General features: G+C 35.7%; 1 protein-coding gene and 1 non-coding gene across 4 annotated transcripts in view; one reads left to right on the top strand and one right to left on the bottom strand.

The window, feature by feature from the left end:
* Positions 1–27,768, top strand: part of SPIRE1 (spire type actin nucleation factor 1) — a 236,947-nt gene that overhangs the window by 156,602 nt on the left and 52,577 nt on the right. For all 3 annotated transcript variants that reach the window (XM_020985573.2, XM_020985571.2, XM_020985572.2), the window contains exons 5-6: positions 15,695–15,772; positions 20,190–20,354. In XM_020985573.2, coding sequence (XP_020841232.1) covers positions 15,695–15,772; positions 20,190–20,354 — 243 coding nt within the window. The remainder of the gene's footprint in view (positions 1–15,694; positions 15,773–20,189; positions 20,355–27,768) is intronic.
* Positions 4,170–4,272, bottom strand: LOC144457395 (U6 spliceosomal RNA). The gene has a single exon (XR_013486698.1). It is a non-coding gene; the product is annotated as a U6 spliceosomal RNA (small nuclear RNA).

Genomic DNA, 27,768 nt, shown 5'->3' with positions numbered 1-27,768 from the left:
TAACTCCTAAGAGGCTTATTCACTGAATGGGCATTGCCTCACTCAAAAGTGAGGACCTGAGAAGACCTTAGCTTAAAAAGGCCAAGGTCTCCCACTGCATCTAAGGCCATGTCCAGTCATCCTGGTCTATATCTGGCCACTGAACCCAGATGGCTCTGGAGGAGAAAGTGAGACAGTGTCCTTGCACACAGCCCTCCCTCAAAGCAAAGTCAGTTGTAAGTCATGTCATCATCTCCCTGATGTCATGGTCCTCTTTGAGAACAAAGGACAAACACAACAACAACAGTCTCATTATTAGGGCAATTAGAAAGGAATATACATAAAGAGGACATGGATGTAAGTTGAATACAATTGACTAGAGAAATGTAAATTAAAGCAATTCTGAGATACTACCTCATACCTATTAGATTGGCTAGTAGGAATGAAAAAGAAAATTATAAATGTTGGAAGGAATGGGGGAAAATTGAGACACTAATGCACGGTTGGTGAAATTGTATACTGATCCACCCATTCTGGAAAGCAATTTGGAGCTATACCAAAAGCACTATAAAACCATGTTTACATAACCTTTGATCCAGCAATATCACTACTAGTTCTGTGTCTCAGAGAGACAAAAAACAAAAAGGAAAAGGACCTGTATGTACATAAATAGTTATAGTGGCTCTTTTTGTGGTGGCAAAGAATTGGAAGTTGAGGGGATGCCCATCAATGGGGGAATTGCTGAACGAGTTGTGGTCTATAAATATGATGGAGTAGTGTTGTACTATAGGATATGCTGAGTAAGATGCTCTTAGAGAAACCTGGGAAGATTTACATAAATTGATGCAAAGTGAAATGAGCAGAACCAGAAGAACATTGTACACAGTAACAGCAATATTGAACAGTGATCAACTGTGAATGACTTAGTTATTCTCAACAGTACAATGATCCAACACAGTTCTGAAGGACTTATGATGAAAAGGGCTATCCATCTCCAGAGAAAGAACTAATGGAGTCTGACAGCAGATCGAAGAATACCTTTTCTTAATTTTATTTTTCTTAGGTTTTTTTTTTGGGTCTGTGTTTATCTTTCACAACATTACTAATATAGAAATATATATTTTGTATGACTGCACATGTTGTAAACTATATCAAATTGTTTGCCTTCTTAATGAGAGGGGAGAGGAAAGGAGAATTTGGAACTCAGAATTTAAAAAAATGTTAAAAATTGTTTTTACATGTAATTAATTAGGGAAAAAATAAAATAACAATTTTTTTTAAAAAAAAGGAAAATCATTTTGGTTGATGTGCAGTGAATGGATTGGAGTGGAGAGAAACTTTAGGCAGTGACTCCAGTTAGGAGGTTGTTGCAATGGTTTAAGCCAGATGTAATGAAGGCCTGAACTAAGGTGCTGGTGGTATGTATAGTTAAGGAAGTGAAAGTAAGAGATAATGTGGAAGTAGAAGCAAGATTTGACAGTTGATTGGGTATATGTGGTAAGAAAGTATGAACAGTACAGGATAACACTGAGCTTTTGAACTGAGTTGATTATAAGGCTGGCTACCTTTGTCTTTTTAATATTCAACTTTAGCAGCAATATTTATGGTTGTGCATAATTGCATTTATCTACTAAACTTTTCCTTCAGTGCCTCATCATGGCGTGGAGGTAACCCTGGATTGTCAACGTTTGTAACAATGAAGTACAAGATTTGGCAGGTCCTGCCAAATGCAAAGGCTTCTACAAAGAGCCTAATTACAGACTATATCCAGGGGTGTGCAATCTGTGGCCTCAAGGTCCTCAAGTGCAGCCTTTTGACTGAATCCAAACTTCACAGAACAAATCGTTGGGGGTTAAAGGTTTTAAAAATATGCCATTTATCTGGAGAACAGCTTAACTTAGTTTGGAAAGGCTTGACATGAGGTTGGTCACAGAATGATGAAATTTTTGGCCATAGAAACTCTTAAGTCTACTTACTGATTTGTGAAGAAATTGTAGTCTGTCATTGGAGGGAGTCTCTATTCATATACGTCATTCTTGAGTGTGTAAACTAAGAGTCAGGGTGCCACATAAGGCCCCTGGACTTGCACGGATTGGATCTGATCCTTTTTTTCTCTTAGTTTTATTGGTCTCATTTGGAATGCAGGAAAATTTCCTAATATACCTGTGGCATATATCTCTTGTCTAGGTATCCAAAAGGTCCATACTTCTCGTACAGGTATTCAAGGTATTAAATGTGTGTGTGTGTGTGTGTGTGTGTGTGTTTGTATACATCTCTCTGTTTATCTGTCTATCTTTAGAGAGAACACAAGAACAAATCCAGGTGCTTATTCTCATGATATTGCCCAGTCTTCCTGGACTGGGAAGACTGATCCGAGGATTCCTCAGTGACTTTACCTTGCCTAGAAGGCACCCATTCCTTGTGAGACCTGTATAAATAATTAGTTATCCATTATGTTTTGCACATATATACATGTTTTCTCCCCATTTGGAATGTAAGTCTTTGTATTCCCACCTTCCAGCATAGTACATACCACATAATAGGTGCTTAAGAAGCCCTTAAGTCTGTGTTGGTTGAGAACAGCCTTCAGAAGCACCAAGAAAAATGTTCAGTGGAATGGTTCATTCATGTCAAAATTAGAGAGACAAAGCAGTCTGTCTTGTCAGTGGCAACAGTTGGCAGAATTTAGGTGATCATAGGACTTAGAGTTTAAAGGGACTTCAGTCATCTAGGATAAGCCTTTCATTTACAAATGAGAAACTGAGGCCCAGATTTATTAAAGGGCTTGTTCATTTATACAAAATAGTTAAGAGGCAAAGATGGGATTTGAAACCAGCATTTCTGACCCTAAAATCTAGTGTTCTTTCCAGGATAGCACACTGTTTTATATAAATAAATTCATTCATTTATTTATTTATTTTTAGTTTGCAGCATTCACTTCCGTAAGATTTTGAGTTCCAAATTTTCTCCCCATCTCACTCCTCACCCCACCTCAAGATGGTGTGCATTCTGAATATCCCTTCCCCTAATCTGCTCTCCCTTCTATCACTCCCTCCCCTTCTCTTATCCTCTTCTCCTTCTATTTTCCTGTAAGGCAGGATAGATTTCTATACTCCATTGCCTGTATATCTTATTTCCCAGTTGCATGTAAAAACAATTTTTAACATTTGTTTTTAAAACTTTGGGTTCCAAATTCTCTCCCTTCCTCCCTCCATCCACCCTCATTGAGAAGGCAAGCAACTTGATACAGGTTATACATGTGTAATCATGCAAAACTCTTCCATAGTAGTCATGTTGTGGAAAAACTAACTGTATTTCCCTTCATCCTATCCCACCCCCCCATTTATTCTACTCTCTCTTTTGACCCTGTCCCTCCTCAGAAGTATTTGCTTCTGATTACCCTTTCCCCCAATCTGGTCTTCCCTTCTATTATCCCCAAGTCCCCTCTTATCCCCTTGCCCCCTATTTTCCTGTAGGGCAAGATAGATTTCCGAATACAATTGAGTGTGTATGTTATTTCCTCCTTAAGCCAAATACCATTCCCTCATTGCCTCTCACCTTCCCCCACTTCCCCTCCACTGCAAAAGCTTTTTCTTATCTGTTTTATGTGAGATTATTTACCCCATTCTACCTCTCCCTTTCTCCCTCTCCCAGTATAATCCTCTCTCTTAATTTTATTTTTTAGATATCATCCCTTCATCTTCAACTTACCCTATGCACTCTATCATGAATTAAAAATATCATCTTTCCATGTAGGAATGTAAACAGTTCAACTTTATTAAGTCTCTTATTATTTCTCTTTCCTGTTTACCTTTTCATAGTTCTCTTGTGTCTTGTATTTGAAAGTCAAATTTTCTATTCAGCTCTGATCTTTTCATCAAGAATGGTTAAAAGTCCTGTGTTTCACTGAATATTCATTTTTTTCTTCTGAAGGATCATACTCAGTTTTGCTGGATAGGTGATTCTGGATAGGATTCTTGTAATCCTATCTTCTTTGACCTCCAGAATATTATATTCCAAGCCCTCTGGTCCCTTAATGTGGAAGCTACTAAATCCTGATTGTGTTTCCATAATACTTGAATTATTTCTTTCTGGCTGCTTGCAATATTTTCTCCTTGACCTGGGAAGCCTGGAATTTGGCTATAATATTCCTAGGAGTTTTCCTTTGGGGATCTCTTTCAGGAGGTGATAAAAATATGGAGTGCTTCACAGATTTGCATGTCATCCTTGGGCAGGGGCCATGCTAATCTTCTCTGTATCATTCCAATTTTAGTGTATGTGCTGCTGAAGCAACTACCAGGAATAGTACACTCTTGAAAGTTTAGTAAAAGCCTTATAGTCTTCAAGCGGTCTAATTTGGCTACTTGCCCATTGTGTGTCCTTTGGGGTTAATAAGAATTTTTTTGTGGCTTGTCTCTTGAATTGAGTCTTGCTATATTGTGATTTATTGCAGCCACAGGGTGAGTTCAGCCTTCCTACGGACAAACCTTGTTTCTTCTTTCTGATAAAGATGGGTAGTTCTCAATTTACGATTCATGGAAATGGAGCTCCTTTATAATAGTTTAGGTTTGTTTTAAACACTAGATGCTTAGTGGTTGTACTTGTACTTGGTGTTAAGAAAGACCTGGCTTTGAATCTCAGCTCTTTAAATCACTAGCTATGTGACCTTTGACTAGTCACTTGATGAACCTAATGAATTAATCTGTAAAACATTGATGATGATACTTAGGATCATTTAAAGCTGAAAGGAATATTAGAGGACATTGAATCCAGTCTCTTCATTTTAAGGGTGAGGAAACTGGGACCCAGAACAATAAATGAAATAACTTGCCAAAGGTCACACAGTTAGTAAGTGGCAGAACCATGATTTAAATTCGGGGCAGCGAGCTGTGTGACCCTGAGTGAGTCACCTGTTAGCTATTATTATTTTTTTTTTCAGTAGGTACCATGCTGCCTATCACAGGATTATTGTGAGGAAAGAAAGTGCTTTTAAAGCTAACTTAAAGTGCTATATAATACTAACTATTATTATTATTAATTGTGAAGACTGGATGTCCTGGATATAGAAGGTTTAGAATAGTGAAAATTAGTCTCCATCTTTGGAATTAATTCATACCTAACGCCTGCTAGATAGATTCTGAAAGGCTGTACTTATCTGAATGAGTACCATCCTCAAGAAACATAGGAGTATCCCTTCATTGGTAGAATCACCGGGAGCTGTCTCCTCTCTTCCTCATGGTTCTCTCATTCTTCCTTCTATATCCCATTCTTTGCTTCTATATTTTTCTCTTGTTTTTTTTTTCCCCTCCTCACATTTTTTCTTTTTTTCTTTTCTCTCTCCCATGGTGACCTCATCCATTTCCTTAGGTTCAAAGATCACTTCTGAAAATGATCTTTAAATCAACATCTCCAGCTCTTCTGAACTCCAGACCCTGCTGGTTCGAAGTAATGTCTGCTTGTTCTAAAAGTATTTCAGCAGGTTTTTGACCTGTGTATGTGTGCTCTGCCTTCCCCTTTCCAGCCCTGGTTGCACTTTAACTCATACTTATACCTGGAATCACTGGTGATGGTGAGGAAGTTGCTATTCCTTACTCCCCATTGCTAAATCCAAACTCTTTCCTAACTATCACACAGTAATCTCTCCTTTTTTGAGGTTCATATCATCTATATCACCCAATGAAGGTTCTGATAGCTTTTTTCTACCAACGTCTAGGACATTCTTCTTTTCGTCAGTGAGTTTAATGCCTGTTTCACAGTCTTTCTTTTCTTCATGATTCTTGCCCTCATGGCAGGGAATTTCAATGTACATACTGATAATCTTTCAAACACTAACTTTCCTGTTCCTCAACTTAGTCATTTCTATTCCTCCACTGCATTTTACCAACCACAGAGATGGCCTTACCTTTGATCACAAATATTCCACTTCTGTGTTATGATTTCTGAATTTCTTTATTTGACCATACTCTGTTATTCCCCCTCTCCCTCTGTCCTGTAATCCCAAACCATATTTTTCATTCTCATCATGGTAGTAAATTGTAACTTATTGGTATCTTCTTATCCTGTGTGATTTTTGTCCTTATCCTTGTGATTCTTGTGCATTTTTCTGGTAGATATTCCATGAAGTATCTGCCCAATCTTCTGGAAGCCTTTATGTAGGCTTTTTTACATTTTATTGGTACCAGTGCAGCTCTTTCTTATTCTCTTTTGCTTCAGCCCACTTGCATTTAAAATACATCTCTCCATTGACCTTTGAGTCACTCACAACGTTCATTCTTTTGAGATTTTGATTTTTCTTTATTTGCAACTATAGTTTCACTGGATAACATTTGTGTTAACAAGAGAGGGTTTTGAGACTAGAGGTTATTAAGAATACTGCCCAGTTTCCCCAGACATAGTCCATGCTTGACCAGATTCCATTTAGTTTTGCCCATGTTTATCTGAGGACCTTTGCTCATTAACTATCTAGATTGCTTTACAGTTAGGATGGATTGTATTTAAATCTATCCTAATTAGGATATCCTAACTCTAATTAGGAAAGTTCACTTTAATAATTTTGTTTCTATAGGTGCCTGGTATAAATTTAACATGTAATATCTTCATAACTGAGAGACAAATGGTAGATTCCATTTTTAGTATAATATGGCACTTTAAATTTTGCAACACCCTTGATAGACATTATCACATTTTACCATTCTACATTAATGATGTGATGCACTATAATTTTTCAGACTAACTTTTTAGCTGTCAGGAAAAAAAGTGATTTGATAATTTTATTTATGGAAGCATTAACTTTACCAAATATACCATATATGAATTTATAGAAAAATCATGACTAAATTTTAGGAAATTACAAAAACCTCCATTAGGACAATTATCACCAAAATCTCAGACATTTCAATTATTTTATTTAGCTAAACAATGCATATGTTGTATTTTTCCCAATAAATTCCTGTTATTATTACTATCAAGGCAATATGTATTCAACTATTCCTGATAATGCTGAAGTTGCTTTTCTTTAAAATAAATAGATCTCAAAGCTTAGAACTTTTAGTTATTTAGTGAAGTTTTACCTTTCTTTGTTTATTTGTAGCCTGTGAAAGAATATTGACCTTCCTTGCTTCTTTTCTGTCCTCACATTTTTTTTAAAATTTAGATGGAATTAGTCAAAATAAGGAAAGCAATTTCCCCTTCTGGCTGTAAGGAAAAGAAGCAGTAGTTATTAAAAGATGTCCTGTCACTTGTTTAAGGCTTAAGTAACTTCAGCTGCTTTGGCCTTATTTAAAACTTTTGAATCAGCAAACTTAGATTTCCTGAATGATTCACTTTCACCCCTGCAATTTATTAAAGTACATAATTATAGAGGACTGGTTTTTACATGCCCAGGGTCTTAACCAAACTTATCTTGGCATTGAGATATAACCTAAATATTAGGACTTAAGTAAATTCCTTGGGAGTACTCATTCTCATTCTCTCTCTCTCTCTCTCTCTCTCTCTCTCTCTCTCTCTCTCTCTCTCTCTCTCTCTCTCTCTCTCTCTCTCTCTCTCTCTCTCTCTCTCTCTCTCTCTCCCCCCCTCTCTCCCACCCTCCCTCCTTCCCCGTCTTCCCCTCTCCCTTCCCCCTCCCCCCTTCCTTTCCCTCTCTCCTACAGCAAGGACAATTTCATTTTCTTCTTTGTATCCCCAGTGCCTGGCACATGATAGGCACTTAATAAATGTCTGTTATTTGTTAAGACAGTAGATTGCCTTTTGTAGCCTAGTTCTAAAACTTTTCTGAAGACTCACATATTAAAATGTATTATCTGAAACATTACATGATTAGAAATAATGAGATTTTTTTCATAATTAACACTATTTTATTATAACACACACATAGTTTTTAAAAACTTCCTCTACTTGTGTCCTTTTTTGTATGCCTTATCCTGTTTGTTGGAGAGAACCTTGTTATGCTATCAGAATGCAGACTCTAGCTTTATCCTCTCAAGCTAAAAAGACTTAAAGTAGACTTAAAGATTTGAATATTTTTTTCTCCAAGGACCAACCTAGCTAAGTTTGAAGAGACTTTTCACCAAAGTTTGGAAGCCAGGTGATTTTTTAAATCTATTTTTCTTGATGTAGTGACCCATGAAGATCAAGAGAGCTTGTGATTATCCCTGCACTGATGAAATCACAAATACTTGAAGTATTGAAGCACATACCAATATGATGATTGTTATGGAGAGTTTCACATAAAACTTTTTAATTTTAAAGAGGAGTTCTGATACTTGGAAAGGTTTTAAGCTGTTTTGAATGCAGTCAATAATATTTGTCTGCAGTAGAAATTATCTTACGATCATTATTTTTGTTTTACCCAGTCTTTCTTTGCCTAGCATTATTATGTATAATTTAAATTCTAAAGAGTTGGTTATTTGGTTGTTAAGTATTTCTTTGTTGACTAAAACTGGAAGCGTTTGGCAACCCATTCTCTTACTAACCACTTGCCAAAACTAGCAGCGTGTCATAATTTCATTGTTGTTATAATGGTTTGAAATCAAATTGAGTCACTGATATCTGTTCTGAATATAGGCTATTTGTTACTTAAAATTGCTGAACAGCCTCAAGTAGGTAAAACCTTCAAAGAGTTCTCTCATTTAAATATTTAAAATATATCTTTTACTAGACCATTCCCCCATGAATTGTCAAAGTATATTATCAAAGTCAGATAGAAATCTTTTCTTGTTGCCAGACTGGATTTAGATTGTGCCAGTCTTGCAAATTCATCACTTGTAAAAGAAAGTGTTTACCACCAGATGTCTGTAAGAATGCCATTTGTTGAATTTTAATTAGATCATCTGTTATTCTGAACTTTCTAGGGCCCCTTTCAATCTTCATTTGGTCTCTTGTTTGAATTACTGGTCTTGTAAATGTTGGTGCCTTTAAAGGAGTGCTTTGATTTTTTTTTCCTTCTCATTAAAAACAACCTATTCCAGGCTTTTACTCCTTTTTGCTGTTAGCCATATCTGCTATAGTGATTCTGAATGGGTTTAAGACATAATTAAGATTATTAAGACATAATCTGTGAACATATCTTTAGCTCCTAAATTATGTGATTATTTGACGATTGTTTTATTGTGGTATAGATTGCTGATTAGAAAGGGGAAAGAGGTGAGGATGAATAAAGGAAAAAAATATTGTATTTCAGATAGATACAAGGGAGATCTTGACTACTCTGCCAAAGGAAAGCAGAAGTCTTCCCATAACTCCTGTCATATTATGCCCTTTTCTTAACAAAGACTATTGTTGATTAATTGATTGAGAGAGACCAGGATAATGTCTGTTTCCAGAACAAGTAGGAGCTATTGCAACATTCTAGGTGAGATTTTTGAGCTTTGGTGGTAGCTATATGAGTAAAAGTGAGGTAGAAATAAGAAATGCTGTAGAATTAGAACAGTATAGACAGACTGTTACAAGGGAAGTAATTACTGCCTGTTTTTCTGGTGGAATACTTAAATTCATATCAACTTTAGCTGCATAATAACTTTATGGTTTATTATTTTAATATTTTAGTCCTTAATATGGATATGATTTTCTTATTTATATTTTATTTTATGTTTAAAATTTTTATTCTATCCAAGAAACAGTAATAGCATTATATTTTTAGAAATGTGTAATATAAAGAAGTATTGGACAATTGCAAATTGTACCCTTGAATCAGATAATACAGATAATAGTCAATACAAAGATCCATTAAATATTTATTTATCTAGAGTTTGAGAGGTGGCATAACATAGAAGATAGAGAGACAGCCTCAGAATCATGAAGACTTGGTTTAATTCCCATCTCTGATACATACTGGCTCTGTGACCCTGGGCAAGTCATTTGAACACTCAGTACTCTAGGCAGCTCTCTAAGAATAAGTTGTAGAGAAGGTGCAGACCTGCATTGTTAGATGGGGGTTTGGGGATTTTGTTGACTACATGATTTATATGAGCTAGCCATGTTATATGGCCGCCAAGTAAGCTAATGCAATCTTAGTTTGCATTCAATGGAGAGGTAGAGTGTCCAGGAATGAAGAATGAGTGATATTGTACTCTGTCTTCTTGGTCAGACTATATCTGGAGTAGTATGTTTAGTAGTACAGTATAGGAAAGACATTGATAAGATAAATTGAGTACAGAGAAAAGCCACCAGGCCTTGAGTCCATGTTATACGAGGACGATTGAAGGAATCGAAGATGGAAATGTTTAGTTTTGGAAGAGAAAAGATCTGAGGAAGGAGGGCAAGCTAGTTGTCCTTAACTGTGTAGTGGAAAAGGGATTAGATTTGTTCTGTTTAACCCCAAAGATAGAATAAAAAAGTTGTAAAGAAGCAAACTTAGGCTTAATATTGGGAAAAACTTATTACATACTAGAGGTATAAAGTGTGGAATGGACTCCAAGGGATCCCCCTGACTTGATGTTTACAAGAAAAGAATGACCTCTTGTAAAGTACATTTTAGAATTGACATTCTCCTCTAAACCTTCTAAATTTTCCCATTTTTGTTGAGAGAACCTTTATTGACCTTCCAGTCACCCAGGTTTACAACCTTAAAGCATCCTTTATTCCCTTTCACCACCCCCTCCATCCTTACAATATCTAATTTGTTTCCATATTCCATGGATTCTACTTCCACATCATCTCCCATTTCTAACCTCCTTTTCTCTCACATAGCCACCACTTTAGGTCAAAATATCATTACCTCTCACCTAGAATATTATAATAGTCTCTTACTTGGTCTGGAAACATATTTTCCTGGTCTCAGTTGATCAACATGTGTTTGTTAAATGCCTTGAACTAGGACTATGCTGGATACAAAGGATGTAGAAGGGTACAGGTCAGACTTTGTGACCTCTGTAGTCCCCTCTAACCAATTCAGAATTTCTGTTTTTCTATATAGAGTTTTTTTTCTTTTTGTTTTGTTCAAAAGGGTCAGCTGACATACCATTTTCACCAATATAAATGAATTCAAGTTGCTCTGAACAATTTATTCGTGGAAGTAATTTTTAAAAGATTCTAGTAAGCAAAAATTTTGGCACACAAAGAAATTATAATTGCTGTTTGGAGAATGTGTCTGAAAAATAGTGAATTGCCATGTGCTTTCTCCTAGACAGAACTTCTCACCATATTCTAAGTATTGAAGCAGCTGTCATTTGCTGAGGCAAAAACCAACAATATCATGTTAGAATGGCAAGGATATAATTGCTAGGATATAATTTTCCAGTGTCAGGCCAATAAATCTGTAACTGCTTTCTAAGACTGATTTAATTTTATTGCTGAACAGAAGTATGAGACTTCTAATCATGTGTACAAAGGTCTTTGTTTTGATTCAGTCAGTGTTAAATTTAAAAAAAATTTTTTATTGATTCACTGGTGAGCTTAAATGAATCAGAATTATAATTATATAAAGGCCCAGTGGAGGAGGGATTTTCTAGATATTTTCACATTAATAACATTTTTAATGTTTTGTGAAGGAGTAAAAATGTATTATATTTGAAATTCACAAACCATTTTAATGACAAAAAAATTTGACACTTGAAATAGCTAAGATCATTAGAATTTATTTCCTTAATTTTTTTTTTACTCAAATGAATTCTAGGATATAGGAAGAAAATCTTTCTTACAATGGTAGAAGAGTAGTTGATGTTTTCATTTGAGTTGTTTATATTACCTGTGGTTCAGGAGGTCTGGACCAATAGTGTTCAAAAGTCATTTACTTTTTTGTCTTGTGTTCCAACTCTGAATTTCCTCTAAGAATATCCCAATATAGTTCATATTTGGGTCTCTCCAGAAAATCTGTACCTTCAGCTTTGATACAAGCACTCAAGTTAATGCATTGAATCTGAGAAAGGCTTTATTTAACCCAACAAAAACTGTCAAAACATAAAAGATACATAACTGATTTGATAAATAGTCAAAACAGCCCTGTCCCCTTCTGGTGATCTTCCACTTTCCTGTGCAGTCACCTCCAGATTTATATTTCTTTTCTAGTTGAGAGATTGTTCTGTGGAGTAGGGAAAGTACTTGGAATTGCTTGGAGTAAATTAGCCCCTCCTCCAGGTGTCCCTAATTCTCACAGTCTCTGCCAATTCTAAAATTCTGTGATTCAAGGCAAGGAGAATACACATCCCCATCAAAACAATATCAACAGGGCCAGATTAAAGAAGATACAGTAAATTCATTTACAGATACCTCTTTCCTCTGTTTTCCATCCTCCAGCAAAACTGTTTCCATAAACTTCAACCCTTTATGCTTTCTATTGTCCTGTTATGAACCTAAAAGACACTAAAGACTGTTAGGTTTGATCTTTGGTACAGTATAGGCATCTAAGCAATATATTTCTTCATGATATTCTCAGGCACTAACAAAATGTTTTGAGAACATTTGTGCAAATTGTGTATCACTTGAAATGTATGTAAAGTTCTGTGGGAGCAATATTTTGAGGTCTGTTAACAATCATAATGATAACAAAAATAATAAAAATAGCATTTATGAACACTTTAGTGTTTCCAAAGTGACTTACAAATATTATCCCATTTTATCCTCACAAAAACCCTTGGAAGAGAAGTGTTACTATTATCCCCATTTTACAAATGAGGAAACTGAGGCAGACAGTAGTTGGATGACTTGGCCGGGATCACATAACTTATTAACTGTCTGAGGCTGAATTTGATCTCAGGTCTTTTCAGAGTAATCATGAATATTTCCATCATCCAGTTTTCATCAATTTAGAGCTCAGTTCATGAATATAGAAAGGAATTATGGTTATTGGTTCATTTTTACCAAACTGATTTTCTAAAAACATATTTATTTCACCCTTTTTATTTTTGTTGTTGGTGGAATTTTGTTCATCTAGGTCAGCAGATCTCAAAGTGTGGTTCATGGACATTGAGGGTCCCTGAGGCCTTTTCAGGGGCTCTACAAGGTCAAAACTATTTTCGTAATAATAATAATAATATGCCATTTGCTTATTTTAACACTCTTTTTTCCAACTACATATCTATGTGAGATTATCGTTTCTTCACATATTTCAACCAAAACAACATATTGCAACAGATTGAATGCAGGACTAGATAGGAGAATCCAGCTGTCTAATCCAAGCAAGATTTAAAAAAATTTTTTTAAATATGTAAAATATATTTTGTAAAATGTTATTTATTTTAACAGATAATGAGTTTATTAGTTATTCTTAAGTTAATACGCAAATATTTTTAAATTTGTCAGTTTCAATTTCTAGTATGGTAAATATTGATAGATATAGCCCATATAAACAGAAGCTTTTTGAGGTCCTCCATAATTTTTTATTTTATTTTATTTTATTTTATTTTTAGGCAGTTGGGGTTAAGTGACTTGCCCAGGGTCGCACAACTAGTAAATGCCAAGTGTTTGGTCTGAGGCCAAATTTGAACTCAGGTCCTCCTGACTTCAGGGTCAGTGCTCTATCTACTGCGCTGTCCTCTGTAATTTTTAAGGGTATAAATTTGTCCTGAAGTCACAGAGTTTGTGAACCACTGATATAAGGCATAGACTTTTCCCGTCTAAAGCTGAAGTCTGTTTTTCACCTTACAGAGTTTTTCTTTTCCCCCTCAACACCCACAAAAATTCTTTAATGAAGAGGAATCACAAAAAGCTCTTTATTAGAAATAATAAGTTCTGACGTTATAGGGCTGGTAAGAATGTTTTTCTCTGGAGTCCTGCAAATTTAATCGAAAGGGCAAACTGCAAAGCAATGTGAGGGAGGGAAACTACCTAAAATATATTAAACAAGCTAACTAAATACCATAAAGAATCGGCACAGTATTGAGAAAACAGCAGTAAAGATGTCCACAAATTCATAGGAGACAGAAATCCAAAAAAGGAACCAGCAATTAAAACCCGTGGCTTCAGATGCCTAAGAATAAATGCACAAAGTGTGAGTAACAAGCAAAGTAAAATAAAGATTAACTGATGAAAGGAGACAAATTTGACTTCAGTTTCAATTTCACTGACAGTGGTGGACTGAGACTGATGACTACATGGCTTCAGAAGGGTGGCCCTTTTGCATATAGAACAGTTTAGGCAGAAGAGAATTCAAATGGAGATATTTGTGCCATTGTATATTAAGAAAATCTACTCATGAGGAAATTAAGGAATAAAAAGGTGGAAACATTTTGGTATAACTCGAATGAAGCAATATTGTTATGTAACAATATTGTCGCATTATACAAAGTATACTACAGTCTATCTGGACATAAAACAGATTATAAGATTGAATTCATGATATAGTAGTGATGATGAACTTCACATATCTAGACAGTTCTCAACTCTCTCCCATCTTTATCTCTTCATGTGTCTTTCTGTCTCTGCCAAGAGCAAGGCAGATAATAAATTCTTGACTTGCCTTAATGATAATTTCATTTTTCTGAAGGTAAAGGAACCAACAAAGGGCAGCTTTAATCCGGATTATTCTTTTGCTGATAAGGAAGAACTAGATGATAGGAAGAGGCTACTCTTTCTTAAAATTTATGATGATAAAGCAAAATTAGGACTTATGACCAAAATGGCTGGCCAAATAGGAAGCAAACATCCCACAATACCTAGTCCCTGAAGTTCACATTAAACTGAATAATGATCAAGGAATCCATTCTAGTGATTCTTGACAACTCAGTGGGTCAATCCTTTTTGACTCATCTTTCTCCTCTACAGTGGAAACCAAGGGATTGCTGTATCATTGCAAAGCCCTTTTTAGCACCAAGCACATGTATCTATCCAGGTGGCACAGGGAAGACAGGAAGACTTAAGTTCAAATCCAGCCTTGGTCACTTACTAGCTGTGGAACTGTGGGCACGTCACTTGACATCTGCTTGCCTCTGTTTCTTTTATCTGCAAAAATGGGAATAATAATAGCACCTGTCTCCCAGGATGGTTAAGTATCAAATGAGATAATTTTAAAGTGCTTTGCGTAGTACCTGGCACTTAGTGTTATATAAATGTTAAAAAAAAGAATTATACTTAAAGTGTCCATTGGAACTCAGGTAGTTTCACAGTACTGTACTCTAATATCCTTGAATGGTTGATAACTTTATTGATATGGACTTGTTAGTAGTAATGAAAGTTCAATTATTATCATAACATGAAAATACTTTACTGATAAAAATTGCTTGAAGGTTATGAATCAAGATGACCTCCTGAAGTTCTGACATAGGAACTTACATTTATTGTTGTTGTTCAGTCATTTCAATCATGTCTGACTCTTCATGACTGCGTTTGGAGTTTTCTTGGCAAAGATACAAGAGTACTTCACCTCTTCCTTCTCCAGCTCATTTTACAGATGAGGAAACTGAGGCAAACAGGATTAAGTGACCTGCCCAGGGATACAAGTTTCTGAGGCCAGATTTGTATTCAGGAAGATGAGTCTTCCTTACTCCAGGCCTGATACTGTATCCACTGTTTCACCTAGCTGCCTCAGAAACCTTTAGGTTATGATCAAAATTCAAAAATGAAAAAAGTTATTTTGCAGTTTTCTAGGCTATTCCCTTGACTCTAGGAGAAACTTCAAGCCATTTAAATACTGGTTGTCCCTTTTCTAGAGACTCTGGAGAAGAAGTCATAGTTAGCATTTCTTTGAAGAAATCAATAGATATTTTAATTTTTGCAGAGTGGCTTAATTAAATTTTCTTCAGTCATTTTTCTTAACTCGTATCTTTTTCTTCTTAACTCACAGAATCTTAAGAAGATTCAGGAAATGGAAAAGAGTGATGAATCCAGTACGGACCTAGATGAGCTGAAAAATGCTGACTGGGTAAGATACCTTTAAAATAATTATTTTTTTCTATTTTATTTATTTTTTAGGAAAGATCTGTTATGATTTAATTTCATGTTTTAAAGACTTTCTGTGGTGGTAGTGTGGTCTGACAATACTAGATACAAAATATTTAATTTGATGCTCAGAAATATAACCACTAAATTTTTAAAATTTAGTTTCCGGTTTTATAAAAGGATCTCAGTGTTTGGACTTTTGAAAAAAAAAGATACAATCATTAAATAGCACAACAGTGCTACAGTGAAGGTCTGAACTAAAGTTCTGTTTTTAGCATAACAAGAATTAAAAGTAGAATAGAATTTAAGCTAATAGTCCATAAGTATTAAGGAATTTGTTATTCAAGTCACTGAAGTAAAGTTTTCTTTTCTTAAAGAATCCAAATTGTGGAAGTATTGGTACTTTTTACTAATGTTAATGAATTGCTCATTTTTTTTTTACATATGCCAATATTTTAATAGTATGAAGATGATGGTGATGATGATAGTTAAAATTTATATAACACTTACTATGAACCATGACTGTGCTAAGTGCTTTACAATTATTAACTCATTTGATCCTAACAGCAACCCTGACAAATAGGTGGTGTTACTATCCCCTTTTTATGGAGGAAGAAACCAAGGCAAACAATGGCAAAGTGACTTGCCTAGAGTCATGCAGCTAGTTCACATCTGAGGCCAAATATGAACTCAAGTTTTCCTGACTTCAGGCCTGGTTCTCTATACACTGTACCACCTAGCTGCCTCAAAAAAGATGGGACTCAGAGGTTTGCCCCATATTTCCTTTGTGACCCTGGGCAATTTACTTAACTTAACCTTTCTGGTCCTTACTTCCCTCATCTGTAAAATGAGAGTTAGATTGGATGATCTCTAAGATCCCTGTATCTCTGAATCCTATGATCGTGTGATCTTTGTTTTAATTACATAGTAATTCCAGGGACTCAGAATTATGTGAGTAGCCTAGTCATGGGTTCCTAGGGCTCTAGGAATCAGATCTAGAGGGATCTTAGAGATACCCTACACCAACCTAATTATCTTACAAGAGAAGAAGCGGAGGCTCCGAAGTTTTAAATGGCTTTCTCAAGGTCACATAACCAGTAAGTGGAAGAACTAGGATAATATTTAGTTCTTACTATTCCAAACCCAGTGTTCTTTCCAATGAATGAATGAATGGAAAAGCATTTATTAATTAGTAAAAAGAAATGAAAGAGTGTATTTAAAGAATTGCAGCTGCTACTTTCAAGTATGTAACAAAAGAAACTACCTAATCTCCTCTCACACAAACCAGTGCCCTCATAAAAGAATAATTTGTAATAATCATAGGTAGCTGGGTAGTCCAGTAGATAGAGCATCAGGCCTGGAGTCAGGAAGACCTAAGTTCGAATGTGTCTTCAGACATTTACTAGCTGTGTGACCCTGAGCAAATCACTTAACTTCTGTTTGCCTCAATCGCCTCATCTGTAAAACAGGGATAGTAATAGCACCTACCTTGCAAGGTTTTTGTGAGGATCAAACGGGATATAATTTTAAAGTACTTAGCACAATATCTGGTTCATACATAGTAAGTGCTATATAAATATTAGCTAATATCATTATTATTGTTGTTATCATCATCATCAAGTGATTAATGAATGAATGAGACATCATTTATTAATCATTTATTATATGCTAATAACAATGCTAAGCCCTTAGGATACAAAAACAAAAGCCAAAACATTTCCTGCTCTTAAGGAACTTTGATTCTAATAGGAGACAACATCCATAGGAGAGTGGTAGCTAGGAAGAATCACTTTGATCAGGAAAGTTATGGAAAGAGTGAGTGAAATAATAGGGGACTAGATTGACAAAACCCATCCAGAAATAATAACAAAGTTGATTTGATCATGGTTCAGGTTCCAGAATTGGAAGTGTTTTAAGGGAGAAGGAGCAATGGGAAGAAAGTGTTAAGCAATTAGTGAGGCTGTGGAGGAGAGAGCCTGAAAGGAGAGAGTGAACTGAAGTACGATAACTAAGACTTTCTTGACATAGTGGTCCATAAGAGGCAATCACCAATGAGGACCATGGGGCCCCAGGGTGGAAGTCCCACCATTACAAATGTGAACTCTAATAGATCTGGTAGAAGTGCCTAAATATAATTTAAGAACTGGTCTGACCACTAATAAGAGAAGCATTAGTGTATTCCAAAACAACCCTGCATTTTACTTCAGTTTTCTTTTCTTTGGAAGTCTTTTAAATATTTAATTACTAGAGGGAATAGCAAAATAAAAGGAAATGGAATAGAAGAAGAAAAGGAAATAAAAATGAAAAAGGCATTAGAACATCTTGAATGACAAAGGAATTTTAAAGTATTTTAAAATATTTGTTCAAGAAACTCCCTAGAATAATAAAAGATTAAAAGACCAATACAATATCACAAATTGAAGTGTTGAAAGTAAACTCAGAGGCCATCTGGTCCCACAACTACCTGAATAAGAAATTATTTCCACAACATATCTGACAAATGGTCATCCATCCTTTGCCTCAAGAGTCCTTGGTGATAGGGAACCCACTGTGTTCTGAGGTAGCCCATTCACTTTTGGGTAGTTCTAATTCTTAAAGAGTCTTTTCTTACATTAAGGGGCACATACCTTTTCACATTGCTCCTGTTTCTGCCTTTTAGGGCCAAGTGGAACAAGTCTGTTTCCTTTTCCCCAAAAAAGTACAATAACACTTATACTTCTCTTTTCATAATTAATGCATTTTTTTTTGTGAGGCAGTTGGGGTTAAGTGAATTGCCCAGAGTCACACAGCTAGTAAATGTTACGCATCTGAGGACTGATTTGAACTCAGGTCCTCCTGACTCCACAGTTGGTACTCTATCCATTTCGCCATCTAGCTGCCCCAATTAATGCATTCTTAAATTGAATGGACTTCTAAAGGAGTTGAGTTTAAATTTTTGTAAATTGTGTTATACTGTGTGACTTTACTACTTAAAAGAATATTGTGTGTATGAATTCTTTTTTAAAGCAAAGATGTATTTTGTGAATTAAATTTTAATTTATCTCATTTTTTAAAAGCAGGCTTTACTTACACTATTACAATCACTATCAACACCTGTGACACATTTCAGCATACTATAAAGAATAATATTACTGATATATCACAGTATTAACATTTAGAACTTCCTTGAAAAAAGTATTCAAAGGATAAGTCCGTGTATACAAAAGATTTGAAAGGATATATGGGGGCAGCTAGGTGGCACAGTGGATAGAGCACAAACCTTGGAGTCAGGAGGACCTGAGTTCAAATCTGGCCTCAGACACTTGTCACTTACTAGAAGTGTGACCCTGTGCAAGTCACTTAACCTCAACTGCCTCACCAAAAAAGGAAAAAAAAATATGTGTATATATATACGTATATTATATATATATGAATTTATATTTAAATAAATTTAGATAAGTGATCTTTTTGGCCATTTCAGTGAACTTATAGTTTTTCAGTTAAATATTGCATTGATTTTAGTTTTATTTGAATATAGACTATCACACTTTAGGTTGTAGTATAGTAACTATAATCCTTTAAATTATTGTGCTTTTTGCAGCTTAAAATGGAATTTCACAAATGTCTCATTTAATCTTTACAATCATGAGAGGAAGGCAGAATTCAGGTATTATCTCACCTTCCTCAGTTCTCCCTCACACCCCAACCCATTTGTTTAAGGAAGAAGAAACAGACTCAGTTTCCTTGTTCTTCTGAAAAAAAATAGGTGGGGATAGGGTTAAGGGGATGGGATAATATTTGAGTTCTGCCTACCTCACAGGATTGTTGCAAAGGTCAAATGATCTGTTGGTGATATTGTTTTAAATTTTGTGAAATTTGTGAAATCACTTTATAAATTGTAGAGTACTATGCAAATTTAACTTTTGATTACAAGTCAAAAGACTTAGGTTTTGGTATTGGCTCTGTCACTTAACTATATGGTTGGGATTGAAACCTAAGTTTTTGACTCCTAATTGACTCTTCTTTCTATTACCATACTGCCTCTTATGAGAATGAAAGTTTTCCTCAATTTTTATTTCCGCATTTATGGCATTTTGGCCTTTCTGTTGTCCCTTATCTTTTCTTGAGTACAATTTGTCACTATTATTTAACTTGGAAAATAGATTGTGATTTACCACTAGCGATGGAAAGATGAAAAATTTACTATTAGCTTGTGAAAATAAGTTAAACTCAGGTTTTTAAGAGAGAGGTCAGGCTTAACACTTCACATACACATTAGCTTCCCTCACTTTAAATTCTTACCGTTTCTTTTTGTGGGCTTCTGGGAGTCTAAGAATCTGTTTAGTTTATGTGGCTTGGACATTTCAGAAGAAAATATTGACATATATGCATATGTTGCTTTTTCTCCCTTTTCTCTTTAGGCTCGATTCTGGGTACAGGTGATGAGGGATTTGCGGAATGGTGTAAAACTGAAGAAGGTTCAAGAGCGACAGTATAATCCTTTGCCAATTGAATATCAGCTCACACCTTATGAGATGTTAATGGATGACATTCGCTGCAAGCGCTACACTTTGAGGAAGGTAATGGTAAGTAACAAGGGTTTATAATAAAATCTAATGGTTTTTTTTTCTGTCTCTATATGTTATGTGAAAATGACCATATGGATCATGTCTTTTTTATTTAGTTTGCTACTTTTTACTAAGAACTGCATCTATCCAGTGTTTGGTAAAATATGTGGTGTAAATGTGAATTTAGTTTCTTTTATCCAGTTATTTTAATATTCTTCATGTTCTACTGCTTTCTGACTGGAGATTCTGTTTTACTTCCATATTTTTTGTTTTATCTATCAGTCTGTTGACAAGCATTTATTGAGTGTCTGCTGGATGCTAGGCACTATGCTAATCACTGGGAACACATTAGAGACAAAAGCAGGCTAGTCCCAGTGCTTGGGAATCTTGCATTCAGCAAGTTCACATACAAGTAAAATACAGGATATACTCAAAAGGTTCTGTGAGTGCATCCATTTGGGTGTTTCCTGCAATGATGCAGAATATCCTGTCAATCCTTTACCGTACGTGGATGGGTTGTAACCCATGTCAAATAACTTCATAGTTATTCCGCATTTTTTTGTTTCCTGGGTGAACTAACAATTGTGGGCATCTGGAAAGACTTAGTATTTCCAAGAGTTGGAAAGAAAAGGGGGAACATTAGAAGAATGGTCAGCAGTTTGTTCAAATTCATGGAGGTAAGAGATGGAAGTTGTACACAGAGAATAGCAAATAAGTGTGAGGGAGAGTAATCTGTAATCTGCCTCGAACATAAATTGGAGCCATAGTAGAGCAGTTTACATTTTATCGTAGGCACCAGGGGAACATTGTAGCTTTTTTAGACTGGAGTAAGACATGAATGAATGCATGGAGAAAGATGCAGTGCAAAAAATAAGGATGTGTGCTTTATGAATCAAATCTTCCTTTGACAACCATGTGGAAGATGGATAAAAGAAGGAAGAGATTAGATGCAGGAAGACTAATTAGGAGGCTGCTGCCTCGTTGTCCAGGTGCAAGGTGCTGAGGGCCCTAAACTCAGGTTGATGGCTTTGTGAGAGGAGAAAAGGGGATGGATGCAATTGGTATGCATTTGGAGGTAAATTTATGGAGGTAAAATTAAGGAGGACTTAACTGCTAATTGGATACAGATGGAAGAGAGAACGAAGAGTTGAGGGTGACTCTGAGGTTTCAAAACTGGTTCACTAAAAGAGTAGTGGGGTCCTTTATAGAAGTAACTAGGAAGGGGGCAGCTAGGTGGTTCAGTGGATAGAGCACCGGCCCTGAAGTCAGGAGTACCTGAGTTCAAATCCGCCCTTAGACCAAACACTTGACATGTACTAGCTGTGTGACCTTGGGCAAGACACTTAACCCCAATTGCCTCACTAAAAAAAAAAAAAGAAGTAACTAGGAAGGAGAGATGGATTTAGGTTTGGGTTTTTACACATACATGTTTTAAATTTGAGATTCCTATGGGATGTCTAAGTTGATGTCCAGCAAGCAGTTGCAGATAAGGAACTGTAGTTAGGAGAGAGATGAGGACTGGATATATTGCTTTGGGATTCATCTATTTAGATAGGAAATTTGAATCGATAAGAACTGGTAAGATTACTAAGAGAAAGAATGTGGAAAGAGTAGAGGAGAGTGCCCCAAATAGATCAAAGGAGTTAGAACATGGAAGATAATCCTGCAAAAGATTGGTTTGACAGACAAGAGAACCATGAGAAAGCAGTGAGTGTCATAAAAACTCTGGGGAAAAAAAACCATCCAGAAGAGGGTGGTCGATAGTGTCAAATGCTGCATAGAACCGAGGGCTGAGAAGAGGCCTTTAAATTTAGTGGAGAAGAAGTCATTGTTGATATTGAAGAGAGTGGTTTCAGTTTGTCTGTGTGAACCCAAGACCTGTTTTCAACGTGCTTAGAAAGTGAGTGGGAGGTGAGAAAGTGGAGACACTGCATAATGGAACAGGTTTTTTGTTTTGTTTTGTTTTTCTAGGAGTCTGGTAATTGAAATAGAGAATAGTTATAGGATGTTGGCTTTAGAGAGTGAAAGGGGTCCAGTGAAGTTGTTCTTAAGGATGGATGCATGGGGGGAGCCAATGGATAAGGATTGGTTGAAAATTAGGGAAAGAGTTTTATTTAACATTCATTATGTCTTCTTTCTTAATGTGAAAAATGCTAGAAAATTCATATTTGGTCCGATTTAAAATGATGCCTTATTTCTTTGATGTAATAGGTTTCCTATCTACTCTGTTACACAATGACTAGGAACTTCTCTGTGCTACATAATAACTAGGATGTTTGAAAGATCTTATTGTATCCAAAGCTTTGGTCGTCTTTTGTTGATTCCTACCTTTCAATGTTCTCTGTTACAGTAGAGAATGGGCAGCTAGGTGGCGCAGTGGATAGATCGCTGGGCCTGGAGTCAGGAAGACCTGAGTTTAGATCCGGCCTCAGACACTTACTAGCAGTTTGACCCTGATCAAGTCACTTTACCCTGTTTGCCTCAGTTTTCTCATCTGTAAAATGATCTGGAGAAGGAAATGGCAAAGTACTGCAGTATTTTTGCCAAGAAAGCCCTAAAAGGGGGTGATGAAGAGTTGGACACGACTGATATGAGTGAACGACAACAACAAAACAGTGGAGAATGCTTTTGTGTTCTCTTCTGATGGACATGGACAACTACTCTTTCTTAAGACAAATGTGCTTGCTCTGTTGAAAAAAATTATGTTGTCCCAAAAGAAGGAAGAGTGTAGGAATATTTGGATATACATTAGGATTGAGCTAGCTGGCAATTAGCAGCAGTGTTTCCTCTGCTGCTAGATGTCTCCTGTAAATAACCAACCAAGGAAAAGGTGCATCTAGTCAGGGCATAACAAATTGTTCACAGTTAGAGAGACAAAGATCTGCATTCAAGTGCTGCCTCCAATACTTTCTAGTTATATAACCCTGGACAATCTACTTAACCTTTCTGTGCCTCAGTTTCCTTTCACTAAAATGAGATAGTTTGGCTTGATGGCTTCTAAAATCCCTTCCATTTCTAAATCTGTGATCCTGTCTGGCCTTTCTAGTGAAGTGAAGAGGAAACTTAGTCCTAACATTTATATATTTATAGTGTTGTATGTCTTGTATAAAACAAAGGAGACTTTGTAGCCTTTGAGATAATTAAAATCAATAAGCCAAATATTTCTATACCTATCCAAAAATAACCAGGCAAGTCTGAGGATGGCATCACCATACCACGAAGTCAGTACTCTGAAGTGTGGGAAGACACAACAAACATTCTTTTGTGCCTGTTTCTGTCCAGGAAATAACATGACTGGAGGTAATAATATTTTAAGGTATCATAAAACTACAGTCTTGAGACCTACTCCACATGAAATCTATGGTAAATTTAACCTAGTAATGAAACAATCAATCACCAAGCATTTATTAAGTCCTCACTGTGCCTAGACACAGTCCTAAATTCTGTGAATACAAAGATGACAGTAAAAGTGCCTGCCCTCAAGGAGTTTACTTTCTGTGAAGGGAAAAGACATTTAGGCTTCTATATGCAAAATAGCTACAAAGTAAATACCATGTAATCTGTAGGAGGACAAATTACAACTTCCTGAGGGGATCAGGAAACTCATCAAGCATTTATAAAGCACTTATGTGCCAAGCACTGTGTGAAACACAGGATACTAAGAAGGACAAAAACAGTCCCTCCTTTCTAGGAGCTCACTCTAAAGGATGAGGTAACATGTAAATAATTATGTACAAACAAGATGTGTATATGTGTGGGTATATATGTATACACTCTCAGACACGTCACACACACACACACACACACAGCAAATTGGAGATAATCTGAGAAAGGAAAGCACTAGCAGAGATAGGTACTAGGAAAGGCCTCTTGCAAAGAAACATTTGAGTGGTATCTGGAAGGAAGCCAGAAAACCAAGATGAGGAGGGACAGAATTCCAAGACCCCGGGAAAACATGTGTGGAGCCGTGAGATGGAGTGGCTTGTGTGAATTATATCAAGAAGGCCAGTGTCACTCAATCATAGGCTGCTTGGAGGGGAGGGGAACAAGGAAAAGTAGGAAGGCGCCAGATTATGAAGGGCTTTAAAAGCAAACAGAAAATGTTATATTTATTCCTGGAGGTAATAGGGAGGCACTAGAATTTATTGAATGGGGGTTGGGGTAGGGAGAGAAGGTGGGGAGTGACGCACAAACAGACCAGCACCTTAGGAAAATTACTTTGGTGACTGAACATAGGATGGACTGGAATGGGGAGAGACTTGAGGAAGGAGAACCAAACAGCAGATATTGCAGGAGTCTAGATATGAGGTAATGAAAGATTGTAGCAAATGGAAGTGTGAGTAGGGAAGGGGATGTATGCTGGCGATGTTAGGCAGGTAGAATCGACAGGGATTGGCAACTGATTGGAGGAGGGGGAGAGAGAATGAAAAATCAAGGACTATACTTGGGTTGAGAGCCTGGGAGACTGGGAGAAAGGTGGTACCATCAAAAGTACTAGGAACATTGGGAAAAAGGGAGTGTTTGAGGGAAAAGACATGAGATCTGTTTTAAATATGTGGAGTTTAAGGTGTCTATAAGACATCCAGTCTGAGATGTTCAATAGGCAATTGGTGAAACAAGATCAAAAGTCAGGAAAGAGGTTAAGGCTAGACAAATAGATCTGAGAGGCACATACTTCTCAGTCAGTTCATCAGTAAACATTCAGTTAGTCAATAAACTTTCACTTATTAAATGTCTGTTATGTGGGGGGGAACAAGGAGGAAAGGGGATCTTTTCCCCATTTGCAGAAATTTATAGTATTACAAACTAGAGAGACTAAATCTGTAATTGAAGTGTAATCTGTTTGATGTACATTTCCAAATTATGATGGAAGTGTGATTTACATATTTACATTTATATGCTGAAATATCCTAGTGGGCTTTTTGGAGGGTACAGCTCCCAAGGCTTATTTAAAGACTTTTAATTCTGCATACAAACAGCACCCAGACCCCTCCATCGCTCTCCCTTCCCTGGAGAGTAAAAGATTTTATTGCTTTAATGCAGGGGAAGAATGAGATTTCACTGACCAGAGAGCTCCCTGACCCTTTAACCTATCACTCCAGTGAAACTATACTCAGTTGCCAGCTTCTTGTTTCTCTCACCTTTTTTTCTGCATCTCTACTCTTAAGAAACTCAGGTAGCCAAATAGTTTTGCTTCATTAACTCTGCCTAACTAATATAACTGCATCTGCAAGTCCTAAAGCAAGAGTCAAGGCGTCTTTACCAAATTCACTCTATTCCACCACTTAATTTGGACATAAATTGAATCTAGAGGTCATAGACTCATATCCCAAATTTTACTTATTAAAAACAAAAAAGCTCTTAAGGCTTGAGCAGGATTACATGATATTGGACTCCAGTGTTAAAATCAGTATCAGAAATCAAGAATACTTTTGACTTGCTCAAAAATAGAAGGACCCCAGGGTATGGGATAAAATCTCCATTATTACTTTGGTTTATTGACTTTTCATGACCATGAATGATTAGATAGACAATATAAAAAGCTTTCATATTTCTATTTATATGTACGTTAAAAAGAACATAAACATCAATTTATGTATTTAAGCAGTGCTAACTTAATGATCATATATAATCTTGGTAGTTTTTAAAATGTTGTTCTCATAACTGAAATATTTTCTCTGAGGCTTTGGATTTGACATTGCACTTAAATCTTATAAAGTATGGCATGTGCCAAAGCAAGGATGTATTGGTGCCTTTCCAAAGTAAAACCTTAATTAATAAATGTGGCTTAAATGAAATCAAGTCAAAGAATAGAGACACATTCCAGTTAGATCCCGCCAAATGTCATATGTCATATACCTTCTTGATTTCAAAGAATTTTAAATACATGATCTCTTGAATAACTGTCAGACACTGGATTTATTTCTGTAAATCTTGATTAACTTTCAGTTGATAATAGTACATTTTAAAGGTTTTTGTCAGATTCTTAAAACTTAAGAGGCAAAACAAAAAGATGCCAAATATTTACAAAAATTGAGTATTTTTAATGTAAGGACTGGGGATTTAATCATATCATTTGAAATTCACAAGTCCTATTTTATGTTATTTCTTTAAATGCTTTTAAAACTTTGTAAATTAAAAAAAACTACATTTGAAACTCATTCACTATTTTTATTTAATAAAACCTTGTACTTAGACTAAAGCAAGCTTCATCCAGGAAAGTAAATATTTTACAACTTCCTCAATTTTTAATTATTGGTTCACATATACTTTTGCTTAGATTTTCTAGTATCCAATGTGACTGTAGTATCCTGACTTCATAGACAAGCAAAGAATATTAATGTCTGTAGCAGCCAGCCCTGAAACATTCCAGTGCAAAATGTTTCAAGCTTTTGTGTGGGGGAATGGACGTTCTTTTATACTCTGGTCTATGAGATTATTGTACATTGTGCTTGTATCTTTATACTTTGAGTCACGTAACTACCCTCATGCTATGGAATTGATTTACATTGAACACAAATTATAAATATGAAATAATAAAAAGGGAAATTTAAATAAAAGAAATGGTGGATTCAATATCTTTTTCAGTGTTTTTTTTTTACACTTTACTTTTTTGGAGTTGATAATTTGTTTAAATAAGTCAGGTTGGAATTGTATCTTCTTCTCACCCTTATCCTTTCTTCTAACTTGTCATTAATTTTGACCTTTGCTCTCCCAGTCCATAATTTAATTCCACATAGACAGATGATTATGAAATAACTGTTAATATTATTAATATGTTCTATTAAAATATAACTAGTTTTGGGGGAGTTTTTTTTTGTGGTGATGTTAGGTACTTGTGTTACTCCGTATTGAGTTCTGGACACCACATTTTAGAAAAATTATTGCTCAGCTGGAGAGCTTTAGTAGAAGCAATCAGAATGGTGAAGGGCTTAGAAATCATATCATATTATCAATTTAAACAATTAAGGAAGTTTAGCCTGGAAAAGAAAAAAACTTCAGGTGACTGTAGCTGCTTTCAAATTTTGTAATAGAGTCAAAAATAGAAAGGACCTTAGAGATCATGTAGTGTAGGCCTGTTTTATGACTAAGGAAAAAGCCACAGAGAGATTAGCACAACAGTTATATCCTTCATGTAAAAAGCAAATAGAAGAAGCAAAGAAATTATAAAATTTCAATTTTTAAAAAAATCTATAATTTGAATTTCTCACTGAATACAAGCCTTTTCCCAAATATCTTTGAATTGCAAAGGATTTGTTTTCCCAAAATATAGCCTCTCACAAAAAAAAAGTATTTCTTAGTTCCTTTCTCCCCTTATTCCATTTTCACTCCTTTTAGGAGGAGGAATACTGGGAGAAATTTTAGTGATGTAAGATAAAACCAACAGTATCAATAAAATCTGCTTTAAAATAATAAAAGCATATTCAGTTAC

The sequence above is a fragment of the Phascolarctos cinereus genome, unplaced genomic scaffold (genome assembly GCF_003287225.1).
Source record: "Phascolarctos cinereus isolate Bilbo 61053 unplaced genomic scaffold, phaCin_HiC Scaffold_4;HRSCAF=312, whole genome shotgun sequence".
NCBI lineage: Eukaryota > Metazoa > Chordata > Mammalia > Diprotodontia > Phascolarctidae > Phascolarctos > Phascolarctos cinereus.
Note: the sequence above shows the minus strand (reverse complement) of the source record. Positions and strands in the feature narration are given on the sequence as shown.